Raw genomic sequence first — 14,724 nt, 5'->3', positions numbered from 1 at the left:
AAAAGGATATTAGCTATCAAGAGACAAAAAAACATAAATTCATATTAAGTGAAAGAAGCTTGTCTGCAAAGTTATATAATTTTAACTACATAATATTATAGATACATAACCACACATGCCCCCCTCCAAGGGGTAGAACAAAAGAAGCCATGGGGGAAGGGAGACAGCGGTCGATGTAAGACATGAAAATACTAATAATTTATAATTTATCAAGGGGCCACTAGGGGGGTTCTCAATAGAAAGTAAATGTCTAGAAAAGAATGATGGCAACATATGTACAAATATGCCTGATACAAATGATGTATGGATTGTTATATGAGTTGTAAGAGCCCCCAATAAAATGATCTTTATATATATATATATATATAATAGATAAGGAAACATCAGAACATCAGATAGTAAACAAGACCAGTGGCTACCCAGAGTTCAGGAAGGAAGATCGGGCCAGAGGAGGGACAACTAGATGTAGAAAGGGGGACTTTTTAGGGCAGGGAAACAATTCGAACTGCTATTGTAAATAGCAAACACATGCCATTATGCACTTCTCAAAAAAGACATAACTATACAATACAAAGAGTGGAACCCAATGTAAATTCAATATGTAAGCTACTGATACTGTATAAATTTTGTTTCATTAATTTTATGAAATACACTGAATGCAAGATATAAATAGTAAAGAGGAACTGTGAGAAAGGGGAGAGGAAATATATAGGAATGTTTTGCATTTTCTCCTCAATGTTTTGAAAATGGAAAATTGCACAAAAATTAGAGTTTAATTTTATCCAAACTAACTATAAACTTAATAAAATCTAAACTATTGAAAAACAGAAAAGTCCTATTTCCCTGACTTCTAGATAGGGATGACATTGAAATATTTGAAATAATATTACATTACCACATAGTGATCTTCTAGGGTAGAGTAGAACTAATCCTTATGAGTTTCTGCATCTATAAGTCTTCATGTGTCACCCTCCTCAATCTCCTGGGAAGCAGCTGATGGGTTTGAACTATCAATCTCACAGTTAGCCGCCGAACAGTTATCATATATTCTCATGTATAAGCTGAGTTTTTCAGCACAAAAACAAATGTGCTGAAAAACCGGGGTTCGGCTTATACACGGGTCAGTGGTAGCCCAGCGAGGACAGCGTCTATGATGACTTCACACCAGCTGAAGCTCTTCGTTGGGATACAGATGATGATGAGGAATCCAGTTTTACAAGATTTTAACTCTACATTTTAGCTTGGTTGCTGATTGAGCTAAGGGAATAGTACTCTTAGGTATCATTGTTGATACCTTATTGTTTTTGTTGAACCTATTTTCCACTTAGTGTGCTGGTTTACTGATGTTAAATGACTTCTCCTTTTATTTATGTTTTTATTTAAAATAAATATATAAATACATTGCCCCGCTGATGTCTCAATTTTTAGTAATTTTATTTTCATTTTTTTAATTATTGAAACTCACCAATAACTTCTGCATTTTCCACCCTAGGCTTATCCTCGAGTCAATCAGTTTTTCTGGTTTCCCAGGTAATAATTAGGTACCTCGGCTAATACTCGGGTCGGCTTATATTCAAGTATATACGGCACATTAGCCATTCACACCCACTGCTACTGAATTGATTCCATCTCATAGCAACACTATCTAGGCCCTAGATTCTAGGGTTTAAGAGACTGCAAATCTTTATGGAAGCACACTACCTCCTCTTTCTCATGTGGAATGACTAAAGAGCTTGAACCAAGGTCTTGTGATTAACAGCTCCAATCAATGCCTAATCCATTAAAGTCAAAATAAAAATCTACTGCTATAGAGTCAATTCTGACTCACAGTGATCCTAAAATACAGAGTAGAACCGATTCTTAGGGCTTCCAAGGCTATAAATACCTATCAGTGAAGATAGCCTCATCTTACTTTCAAGGAGTGGTTGGTGAGTTCAAACCACTGACCTACCGTTAGTAGCCCAATGAGTAACCCACTACATGACCAGGGTTCCTGCCTAACCCACAGTGCTACCAAACCCACAAAGAGTTACCATCTTACGCCTTCCATTAGAATAGCAATTCTTTAAACAAGGAAAATAATGTGTTAGTGATGCTGTAGAGAAAGAAATTCTCCTCCATTGCTTTAATTACTGCATTTAGTATCTGGCCACAAAATAAGTAATAAACTGCCCTGTTTTAAATTCTATGACTATTTTTTAGCAAGAGTCACATACCTGTTACCACATCTGTAATTGATCAAAATGCAAGCTCAAAGACTCAAAAAGTATGTAATTTTTTAGCTGCACAGGTGTAAAACTTAGGCCGATTCCCATCAATATGAATATTTCATATACATACCCGTAGCTTGAACATAACATGGAGGGATAAGTGGTTCTGTCCTTGGAACGTTAGAATTTGGTAAACCAAATTTAATGTAATTTTCTGAAGAATCCATGTAATTAACTTTAACTTGAAAAATAAAGTTATGTGTTAACACCTGAGGAATAAAAGTAAAATATATCACACCTGTGACTATTTTTTGCTATAAGAATTAAACTATCAATAATTCAGCAAATCAAGAGGTAAGAGAAAGGTTTTTCAAAAGATCAGTCTTGTAACAGATTACTTTTATTCCCTCAAACCAAGATTTAGTTTATTTTTATGAGTCCAAAATTCTTAAATTAATTAAGGTAATTAATCAATCAAATACTCAAATAAATTGGGTAAAATGATTCTTATCAGCTTAAAGTAGATTAGAGACCCAAACATAAAACCAGAACTATAAAATTTGCAGAAGATATTTGTAGAAAATCTTTTGATCCTGAGCCAGACACAAAGATTTATTAAATTAAATGCTCAAAGCAGTGTTTCCTTCTGTTGTTCATGGGGTCACGCTGAGTACGAGCTGAATGGAAGGGCACTCACAAAATCAACATAAAAGAAAACTTGATTAAATTGGATTTTATTAAAATTTAAATATATGGTCAGTGAAAGAAGATATAGTTAGGAGAATAAAATGACAAGCTACAGACATTAATGTTGATAAACAAAACAGAATTTTGTCCAAAATATAATATGAATGCTCAAAGCATGATTGAAAATAAGCAGCTATCTAATCATAAAATAAGTAAATTATATAAAGAAAAAGAAATTAAGAACACAAATAACACATGCCAAGATTTACATTATTAGGCATTAGGAAAATATACATTGAAACCATAGGTGAGACCACTTCAAACCTATCACAATGGCTTTAAAAAATCTACAATACTAGGTATTGGTGAAGATGTGGGAAGGCAAAATTTCACAGCCACTTTGGAAACTGTATTATAATTGTTTAGAAAGTTAAAAACATATCTAACATAGGGTCCAAGAATTTATCTAATAGAAATAAAAACCAATTCATACAAAAAACTGTATGCAAGCAATAAGCTATGTGGTAGTTACATAATCTGATATGAATTTGAGACTTAATAATGAAGTGATGGAGTTTAGCCTGTCAATCAGGTTGCAGCTTGATGACCTCATTTGGAGGCACTAAAGAGATACACAGTGCAGTGGAGGTGGGACAGACGCTCACCCCCTGTGAGCCATTACTAACTATGAGCCTGATGGAGCTGATGCAGCAGAGCGCCCTGGAAGCTGGAGGAGTCACGTGGAGACCCCTGCAAACACTGAGATGCTTCTACCACCACGGGATCCAGAAGACTTCCCACCCACTGGCCTGTCATCTTCCTGCATTCAGAATTATTGCACGGCTGCGTGAGTCTAAAGAGGAAGTTATGGACTAGTATTGGATATGGGCTAATATTGGACATATGGGCTTGATCTGGACTGGGCTGGAATGTTTTCTCAATATTCAATTGCTCTTTTATAAACAGCTCTTTCTTTAAAAACATATGAATATTTATGGGTTTGTTCTTTTAATCAACCCAGACTAGCACAGGCTGTCATAGTTATTCCTAAACTGGAAACCATCCAAATGTCCCTCAACTGACGAATTAATAACAATTTGGTAAATCCACGCAAGAGAATACGCAACTCAAAACCCACTACCAGTTGATTCTGACTCACAGTGATCCTATGTAGAGTCCTGGAGGCTTTGTAAATCATCTTTATGGAAGTAGACAGCCTCATCTTTCTCAGCAGAGCAACTAATGAATATGAACCTCTGACTTTGTGGTTAGCAGTTCAATGCTTACCCAAACAGCATCGTCAGGACTCCTATGCAATAGAATACTACTCAACAATAAAAAGGAAAGAACTTCAGTTGCGCACAATCGCATAAATGAATCCCAAGTGAATATGGGGGAAGTAACTGTGGAAAGACTACATAATTCAAATACATGACATTTTCAAAAACGCAAAATTATAGGTGTAAAATATTAACTCAGTGTTTATCAGGAAACAGAAATCAGGGAAAGAATGACTACAATTTGGCATAATAAGTGTTTGAAGAAAGGGGTGATGGAATTGCTCTCTACATTAATTTGGTGTTGGTTACAAAACTTACTAACACACTAGAAAGAGAATGATTTCTTCTATGTAAATTTAAAACTTAAAGTTAATTCATTAATTCTGATGTGTTATTGATCCAGTTTCACAATGAACTGATTTATACAGCTGCCTTATCCCAAGAGTTTGAGAAGAATAAACACTTAGATTTGGAGAAGATTCTGGCAATTATATAGTGCTAACCTTTCACTTTAAAAAATATCAGTGGTCCTGCCTTGATGAAATCACAAAAAGCTTACAGCAAAAAGAAGAAGAAAAGTTCAAGGCCCACACAAAAATAACAGAAGAAAATTATCATGCAGTATTTCCAGATACCTAGCACTTGATGATATCATGGTGCTGGAAAAACATATTGCTACGGAGACCATTCTAATTATTTGTGACCCATTAGGCCACAGGGGTTCCAAGCGCTCCTACAGACCTAGGGTTTCCAAGAGTGTAATCATTATGGAAGAAACCCTAGTGGTGCAGTGATTTCGTGCTTGCTTATTAACTGAGAGGTTAATTTGAGCCCAAAAGAAAGACATGGTAGTCTACTTTTATAATGATTCACAGCTCAGGAAACCCTACGGGGCAGTTGTACTGTCACGTGGGTTTGCTATGAGCCGGAGTTTCTTTGACAGCACTGAAAATCTTTCCTGAAGTAGACTGGCACATCTTTCTCCCAACGAGCAGCTGATGGGTTTAAACCATGTACATCCAGCTAGCAGCTGACGGCCACTCGGGCCCCCCTCAAGGCAGCATGAGAGCAGGTAGTTCATCCTTGCAAAGTGAGATTTGGAATTATATGAGGGGTACAATGTTGCTGCTGTGGTGCATTGCCACTGAGCCAATTCCAAATCCTGGAGAGCACGTTTGCGGAGTAGAACTGCTCCGTAGGCTTTCCATCCCGCGGCATTTCAGATGCAGATAATTAGGCCTGTCTCCCAAGGTGCCTTTGAGTGGATTGCCACCACCGATCACCTAGCTAGTCGTCCAGTGCCACAGCTGTTGTGCAACCTTACGGGATAAGTAGACCTACGAAAATTATTCTATTGCTTGAAATTGACCTCTTAACTGTCATTCCTACTTAATATTCTCCTACCTCATATCACACATAAAAGCAGGGACTTCGAAAAAGAGGAAGACCCTCAAAATATTGACACAGTAGCTGCAACAGTGGGCTCAAGCACAGCAATTGTGAGGCTGACACTGGGTCAGGCTGTGTTTCACAGTCTGTTGCTCATAGGGTTGCTTTGAGTCAAAACGGACCCACTAGGCGCTGCTATGTTCTCCTACCTATCAGATGGATTTGTCTTAGACAAGCAGCTCATTGGAAAACGGAAATGTTCTGAATTCAGTTGATGTTCTCCCACACTCTGAGCTCAGCAATTAACAGAAAAGATAAGGTGACAGAATTTTGAAGTGGCTCTAGTGTCAAATTACAGCATTGCAAATTAAGAGCCCAGTGCCTACTTCAGATAACCACAAGTTCAGCAGTATGGAACCACCAGCTGCTCCATGGGAGAAAGTCAAGGTCTTCTACTCCTGTAATACGTCTCAGAAACCCACAGGGGCTATGAGTTGACATTGACTTGATGGCAATACGTTTGGTTTTGGGTTTTAAGCAATTTCAGATTATAAAAAATATATTCATAAAAACTAAAAAAAGGAATGGAAATAATAGCAATGTGAAAGTAAGTAAGTACGTATGTATAAGAAATGAAGTAACTCTGCTAGCTCAATAGTTAAGCGCTTGGCTTGGTTGCTAACTGAATGGTTAGCAGTTCAAAGCCATCCAGTGGCTCATAGATGAAAGGCCTTGTAATATGTTCTGTGAAGATGACAACCTAGAAAACATGATGAGGCACTAAACCTACTCTGTCACATGGGGATGGCTATGAGCTGAAATCAACATGAAGACATCTAAACATTAGAAAGTCCTTACTGTATTTTAGGTGTGCTTTCTTTTCTTTGCTTATTCTCACTTCTTAATACCAGAAATTAAGTCAATCTGGTAGAAGTTGACATTTCATTTTTAAAACAGGATTAAGTGTTTCTAAGAACAATATTAACAAAAAATTACATTTTAATATAAAAGTAATAGTATATTGTAGCTGAAGGCATACAAAATTTTGGAATTGTTTTTTTCCTTTTTATCATTAAATCTGTGTAAACCAAGTTTCATTTTTGGCATTTATCCTCTGAATTTATATTACATTATGTGGTTATTTATCATACATCAGAGAAATATGGGTGCTTTTGTTCCTGTAGAGAAGACTTAGTGTCTCAAACCCACAAGAGAAATTCTACCTTGTCTTCAAGGGTTGCCAGGAATCAGAATGACTTGGTGGTGAGTTTGGTTTGCTATACATAAGGTTAAAAAATCAATAATGATATGGCAGAAGTTGCAAATATTCTAGAATCGTGGGCTGCCTAGTACATTACCTGAAAAGCTGTTTTCTAATGAGCCAGGCATTTATTTCAATGCCTTGAAAAATAAACATAAAACCTATAATTATCTATATTTTAAATTAGTTTAAAGTGTCAACCCTGAAACTGTGGTTTGGTACGAGCCTAGACGTGTGAAGATGAAAATAAGAAAAATTGGGAACTGATTTTAGCCTTGGAAAGGGACTAATAATAGTATTGCCAGTATACGTGAACCTTTAAGGCCATGAAACAAGTATTGATGCTTTCAGCAAGACATACACTGAGTGCTGTTCTGTACTCATAAAGTCCTTGCTGACAGTTTGAAAAAAATGCGTTTTTAATTTCACATGCATAATACATTAGCATTTCATTTTACACAGACCACAGTGACATACCATGTTTCTCGTTACTGTGAAGACACTGAAGTAGCCAATACAAATGAACAATTTACACCATTTCACTATGGGTCGTTTTAAATGCTTTCCCAAATGTTGTCATTAGAAAGGAACACCTTAAAATGGACATTTTAAAGAAAGAATTTCAGCACTTAGGTCAAGAAAATGCTTATGAAGACAGACAGCTCGAATATCCTCTCTTCTAATTCTTGAGAGATTTTTCATAGCTTACTGTAAGAATAACTGTAAGTCAGAATAATCTTTCTGAAAGGTTTGCACCAAAATTACATTTCTTCAAAGGGTTGATAAAATTCAACCAAAAGAAAAAGTATCTTCCACATTCACGAGCTTCATCAGCAGAGATGACACACAGAGCCTTGCAGAGAAACTGAGCCCCAGAAGAATAGCCACTCCCTTTTAATGGAACAGAATTTGGCCCATAGTAGCAGGGAAAGTAAGGTGACTCAGAGAATGAGCCATTCAAGTATTGTTCAGCAGACCTGACTGTGATAACAGAAGAGTTATGCACTGCACAGGATAATAACCATCAGCCATAAGTAGATATTGGGACTTGAAAAATGGCTATTGAATATTCAGAATGAGGAACTCTCTTTGAAATTTGATTTCATTTTCATTAATTATACAATTAATTTAAAGGTCTACATATGACCTGTGGTTAGTATAAGAAAGCACAGCTCTAGAAAACATGTGATTGGTACACAAAGAAAAGGATCACTTAAATGAATTTGCTGAAGCAACTCAGTTCAGCCAAAGCTGCCAATGACAACTGCAACTGCCCACTAGCACTTCTGATGGTGCCCAAACTTGGTGCACTTTGAGAAAATACGGATAACCGCTACAAATAAATTAGACCTTTCCTGCCAATTTCACAGATTTCTTCTACATTGGTCAATCCACAGAGCTCCCGCTGTCTATATACATTTCCAGAGGAAAAAATACAGCTCTAGCTGTATAGTAGAGGACATTTGAAACAACTGTAAACCACATACGCAGTTTATATTGTTGGCATTTATATTTATAAAACAAACTCATCAAGTGTTGTCTCTGTAGGCTTTTACATACCCTTCTCTTTGCTGGAATAGTGGCACAGTAGTTAAGCACTAGATTGGTGGTTCAAAATCACCAGCTATTCTTTAAGAGAAACATGTGGTAGTTTTCTTTAAAGATCATAGCCCTTATACACCAATGGACACATTGGATATGTTTGTTCTTTTCCCTTTTATACTAAGTAGATATATCTTGTACATAGCTCAAAAATGTAGAATAATTTGAAAATTTATGCAAGGTATGGGAATCTGAGATCGGCAAAGTCCTAACATTACTAATGCAACAGTGAACTGTGTAGTCACATTTTTCCCTCGTTTGAAAAATAATATAATTGATGGCATTAAAGGAATGTGAATAGATAAAAATTCACTCATCCATGATAAAATGTTGTGGGAAATTAGAAATAGAAAAGTATTTCCTAATATGTTTTAAACATCAAGTTATTGCACAGGAAATTACGAATAAGATAAGAAGAATGAAACAATTTGGCATTATTCTGGAAATTCTATGTACTATAAGAAACATGGTGAAGAGAAGCAGCAGTGCTTGTAAACTTACTAGACAACTCTTGCAAAATTCAAAATAAAATGTGGATGATAAGGCTTAATCAAAGTTTAAATTAAAATCATTTTATCTCTGTTTTTAATGAGAATAAGTTTCAAAATATAATAGTGTCCAAATAAAGAAAATCCACATGCTTAAACTGAAGCAAACCCAAACCAAGGGACTTTCCCTTTTGATTGTATTGATTTGTTGTTGCTTGTTTTTATTGCTGTTGCTTTTAAATCACTAAACACCGAGGGTACATTATATATCTTCATAGCATGTCCTTAGTAATTCCATGTGGTCATTCCAAAAGAATCAGGCACATCCCCTTTAAATAAAAATGCTAAACACATATTGACTCAAAGATACATGATTTTTGGTTAGCTTAAACTTCCCTCTCCTTCACAACAAATCATTACTTGACTTTTCTAGCGAGCCTAACAGAGACCACAGGCCATAAGCGCACTTTGTATGCCCTCTTCACTTCTTCAAGCACTTTACAAACACAGGTCGGACACTTCTTACCATGACTTTCATGAATTAAGTAGTGCAATCTTAGTCAGGCTCACAGGCTAAGAGAAGATACACTGTGAACAGAATTTAGGTGAGATTTGATAGCTTCTTTGATAGATTGGATAATGGTGGGATGAAATTACCCACCACTCAGCTCCTCATTAATATGATGACTCATAGAAAGCTGAACTTACTTCTTTAGGAGAAAATGATAGGCTGCATTCTAAAGCTGTATTTTCCTTTATCTCATAACAATATTTGTATGGAAACTCAGGATCTGAAAAGTCCGCTGTAAGACAGGGGGAAATGTGTTAATAACAACCAAAAAGTAATGATTAGTGATTTTCTATGCAGACTGTAAAAGGTCACTGGATAAAGAATAGCCCTTAATAGTGAGATATCAACTAATGTCCAAATTGAGGATAAACATACATCAGCAAAACTGGAAAGTAAACTTATTAAAACAAACTTAAAAGTTCAAGAAGCATATCACAGGCATCTGTAGGTAAATTTGAGAGGAATGAAAGCCAAGGTTCAAGAACAGCTGGGAGACTCCCACTCCAATGAAGATATAAAAGGGAAGATTCAGAACTCCTGTGATGACTCACAGGGCATGGGACTTGCAAAGAAAACAAGCATGGTTTTATATAAGGAAAGTTATTAACAAAATTAATCACTCCACATAAATCTCATTTGGTACGGCTACAGAAATGATGGTCCCACATTAATGCAAATTTCAGGTTCAAAAAGGGTAAGCAATTACATAAACTGCTAATAGGAACTCTGAAAGATTGAATGTTAGTTATAAGAAAATTTCTATTCTCGCCTAAATAATTCCATAATAAACCCTACTTTTTTCCCTAAGTTTTTATGAGTCCATGTAATGTTAATATTTCCTATTGTCCCTATCTAGAAGTGAACTTCAAAATTCAGATCATCCTCATTAAGCAGCCCACTCAGTTAATCTCACCCTGAGTACGATATAAAAGCCATTAATCAAAAACAAAAAAACTCATTCAGTGTATATACCTAAAAGCATCATTCGTGATGAAATAAAAGATAACATATTATAAAGCAAAAAATTCTCACACAGAATAGATACGTAGAGCATATATAAAACTATAACAAAATTATGATGCTAAAAGGAATAAAATATATTCATAAATATATTTAGAATATATATAACCTTTCAGATGTATAAATCTAAATTTTAAAACCGACACTACCTTTAATAACTATTTCTTGAGAGCTTATTATATATATAAATGTGATAGAAAACAAAAATTGTAAGTGTCGCCCTTAGCTTCATGGAGCACTTACATGTCAGAGATTCACAGAATTGCAGTAGTGCGATAATAAAACTTACAAAATACTGTGGGAACAAAGAAAGAAAATGATTCATTTCAATCAAGTGGACTGGGCTGAGGATTCACAGGACTCAAGACACTGACAGTAGTTTGTTAAGGAGGTTGAGATCTCAGACAGCAAAAACAGAAGGGCAGAAGTTATCTCTCCAGATTTGGAAGGAAACAAGTAAAACAATATGACTGCCCCAGAGAGATGATGATGTGACTGGAAAGACAAGATAGGATCATACCAAGCCAACTTCACCATTTCTTATTACATCAGTCATCATATAAAATAATCCTGAAATGACCAATCCTTTAATCAAACACCAAAGTCCAGTGTGTCAAAGAAACACATTATCATAAGTATTTTAACAATGAAATGCCCCCAAGGGACAACAATTTGGCTATTTTCTTTACCTGGAGCAACAGAGAGTCAGGAACTGGAGGAGGAAATGGAATGTGTGGCTAATTGTCTTCATCTACACCCGCCTCTTCTGCCATGAGATCAGAACTACATGACATCTGGGTACTGTTACTGGACATTATGATCAAATATTCTATAGAAGAATTCTGATCAACGAGGGACAAAGTTAATTTCAAAGTCTCATGAACTACAGACTTTCTGGAGGCATAACTGCTGAATCTATTGCCCTGAGATAATCTTTAAACCCTAAACCAAAAATATTCCTTGAAGTCTTGAAATCAAACAATAGTTTAGCTTAAATAGTAAAAAAAAATGTCTGCCTTGAGCATGATGTTCTTTTATGATTTACCTGCAAGGGATCAAATTCAAAAATGCAATTTGAAAGATTAGACATGAAACTAGTGGGGAGTTTTTGATAATGAAGGAGGAATAACTAGGGATAGGAGAGTGAAAATGTTAGTGAAAATCGAGGGATTGTCAACCATGTCACTGAACTGTAGAAGCTGCTAGGTTGGTATATGTTCTATTATGTAGAGTTTAAACACAACAAAAAAAGAAATAAAGTTTTAGAAAATTAGAATACATTTTCAATACATATTAGACACACAATTCAGTTCAAATCGTCAAGATCACCTCTGTGTCTGTCTCCTCGATATTTTTTAGCAGTTGGCTGTTGTTAACCACTGCTAATGGTGATAGGAAGCCAAAGAATTTTAAGCAGAGGAGAGATGTGATCAAATCTTTGCTTTATGGAGATCATTGTAAGATTAACGTGAGAAAGCTTGAAAGCAAGGAAAGAATTTGAAGAGATGCTGCAGTAGACTACACGGGAGATCTAAGCTAAAGCACAGATGTGGAGAAATAGGAATTTTACACATTAACTTTGCAGAATAACTATGTAAACTCTGTGGGAACAACAGGGCTGAGTAAAAGAGGCAAATAAAATATTAGAACAGCCAAATTATCAAAATCCATATTTTCAAAGATATAGATTTCATATGTTTTTTCAACAGCCTACTGTCATATTTCCTGGGCTGTATTCTCTTCTCAAACACCAGGCTCACAAAAAGTGATCTTTTCATATTCCATGGAATATGAATGGCACATCCAGATACTTCCTTATCTTTCCTAATAGCTACATCTTCTTGGTCACTAAATTAGAGCATTTCTGTTTGCTTCTTTGTTTGTTTTGGTGACTTACATTCTTTCTCCCGATCCTTAGTATCTTTGCCTGAGTCCAGTATATCTTCAATTCACAACTGTATGGCCATAACTTCTGGCTAGTCTGTTTCTGGTCTTTCATTTCTTATTCCCACCTTTCCCTTCAGACCCTGCCCATTCTCCAAACTGCTCTGAACACAAAGTTTATAGAGCACAAGCCTACTCCTGCTATCCTATGGATTTCAGTCTGGTAATGACTCTCCTAGAGGCACCAAATCCCCGGATGAGCAACAAGCCCCAACTGCCATTCCAATTTTCTTCCTCTATGCTCTGGATATCCTGAACTACTTTCCTACACATTTATTCACTTTCTTTCCCTTATCCCGTTTGCTTATGAATTTCTTCATCACCCCTCAAGATTTGCATTAGGTATTGCCTTCTCCAAAACAGACTTTATTGCCAAGTCTGGTCGAGCTTTCCCTATTATGTGGTCCAATTGCACCATGCATTGATTTGTACAGGCAATATGGCAATAATCTGATTCTTTGCCCATCTCTCCTACTGTGAGGAGTGGTCTCAACTTGCTAGACAGTCTTCTCTACTCTGATCAGGCTTTACATCCTCAGAACAATTCAGTTAGGCCCTTTTACCCTCTAGCCTCTAGTTGGGTTCAACTACTGGAAAGCACGGGAAAGATACCAGAGAGCACACAGTGAGAGAATATGTGCGCTCTTAATACTTCACCGCCTCCGAGGCAGTTCTAGCAGTGACTGCATTCCTTTACACCCAGCATTTAGCCCCGATTTTTCATAACTGCACATTCCATAACTTACCTCCTAGAGGTAGCAGCATCTTCCTTTTTTTACAGCAGGTTTTCACCTCAGTAGATAATTACTTCATTAAACTCTCATTATTTCAACCCTCTAAGTGAGTCATCTCTTTACCACTGAAACCCTGACTGTTAAGTATTGTGCACCAATCTCCATTGCAACCGTTTTCAGAATATTTCTAGCTTTTGAATATTCAAAAGGTAGAAGTAGCCTGAATGGCCATCACACAGAAATGGATACATCAAAATATGATATACTTAAGATGGAATATTCTAAAATACAAAGAAAATTATATCTATTCAGGCCATAACATAGATACATCTGGGAAGCATTGTGCTGAGCGAAATAAGTCAATCACAAAGGGAGTGCTTTGTGTGATACCACTTTATGAAATAGCTAGAATAAAGACCTATGTTCATTAATGTTTGCCAGGAGTGGGTAGAAATTAGGCAAAAAGGAGAAATCTATGCTTAGAAGGCACTGCGCTTCTGTTAAAGGAAATGAAAACAATCTGCTAACAGATAAGGCTGCAGATTGAACCACATAATGAACATAAGTTGCTGTCACTGGTGTATGGATGTGAAAAATGATGAAATGGAAAATGTTTTGTTGCACATCTATTTACTACAATAAAAATAAAACAAAAAATAATTAAAAACATGTATGAATGATTATCCTTGATTTATAATATTTTCCCCATTATATCTTAGAAAAACATAAAACTACTTTGCTTTTACAATAATACTATAACGAAATAAAACATATACCTGATTTATTTTTTAAATCCATGCTGAAATCTTCAAACTCTTTCAGATCAAACTGCACCCTGGCACGGGTTATGCCTTTATTTTTTATTTCAAACGGAATGCTCTGAATACCGTACAGATAGGCACCATAGAAATTAAAAGTGTTCTAAATGTTAACAAGAAATTATAATTAGAAAGTAGAGTAACAGTGTATGAAAAAAATACATACTGAAAAGTATATGTTTATGGAGGATCTTATTTATTTCCATGGTCTCTCTACATCAGTCAAGTTTCTTCTTCCTCTCCAGCCATATCTGCAGTTACTCAATTATATTAATTCTGCTTCCTTCTTCACCTCTTATTCTTATTACTTGCATCTAGTATGTAGATTTTTACGTCCTCCAATTTCTTCTCTATCAACTAAGTCACATTTAAACTAATTAAGTGTCCAGGCCACATTAGTTTCTTCTTAAACCTTGATGTTTTTCTACCATCTCTTGGATAAATCCCACATTCTGAAGACTTTGCTAAACAGATCATACCTGTGGCCTCACTCAGGCTGAGGTTTCAGTTCTAATTTAGCTCACTGGGGGAATGTTACTCACTTGGCAACCCTACAGGACTGAGTAGAATTCCCTCTTCAGGTTTTCAAGGATGTAAATCTTTATGGGAAGTCTCTTTCAGAGCAGCTGGTAGGGTCACACTGGCCAATCTTGTGGCTACCAGCCAACGTGCGTAACCAACCACCGTCCCAATGAGCTTGGTTAGAAGTGTTGGGAATAA

At 36.1% G+C, this 14,724-nt stretch overlaps 1 protein-coding gene across 1 annotated transcript in view; it reads right to left on the bottom strand.

Moving 5' to 3' along the window:
• The window catches only part of CFAP47 (cilia and flagella associated protein 47), a 222,767-nt gene that overhangs the window by 164,133 nt on the left and 43,910 nt on the right, over nucleotides 1-14,724 (bottom strand). The window contains exons 20-22 of the mRNA XM_075538347.1: nucleotides 13,963-14,107; nucleotides 9,626-9,720; nucleotides 2,341-2,479 (exon numbers count right to left, since the gene is read on the bottom strand). Of these exons, the coding sequence (XP_075394462.1) occupies nucleotides 2,341-2,479; nucleotides 9,626-9,720; nucleotides 13,963-14,107 (379 nt within the window). The remainder of the gene's footprint in view (nucleotides 1-2,340; nucleotides 2,480-9,625; nucleotides 9,721-13,962; nucleotides 14,108-14,724) is intronic.

Source organism: Tenrec ecaudatus, chromosome X, assembly GCF_050624435.1.
Source record: "Tenrec ecaudatus isolate mTenEca1 chromosome X, mTenEca1.hap1, whole genome shotgun sequence".
Taxonomy (NCBI): Eukaryota; Metazoa; Chordata; class Mammalia; order Afrosoricida; family Tenrecidae; genus Tenrec; species Tenrec ecaudatus.
The sequence above is the reverse complement of the archived record's forward strand: the minus strand, read 5'-3'. Positions and strand labels throughout refer to the sequence as shown.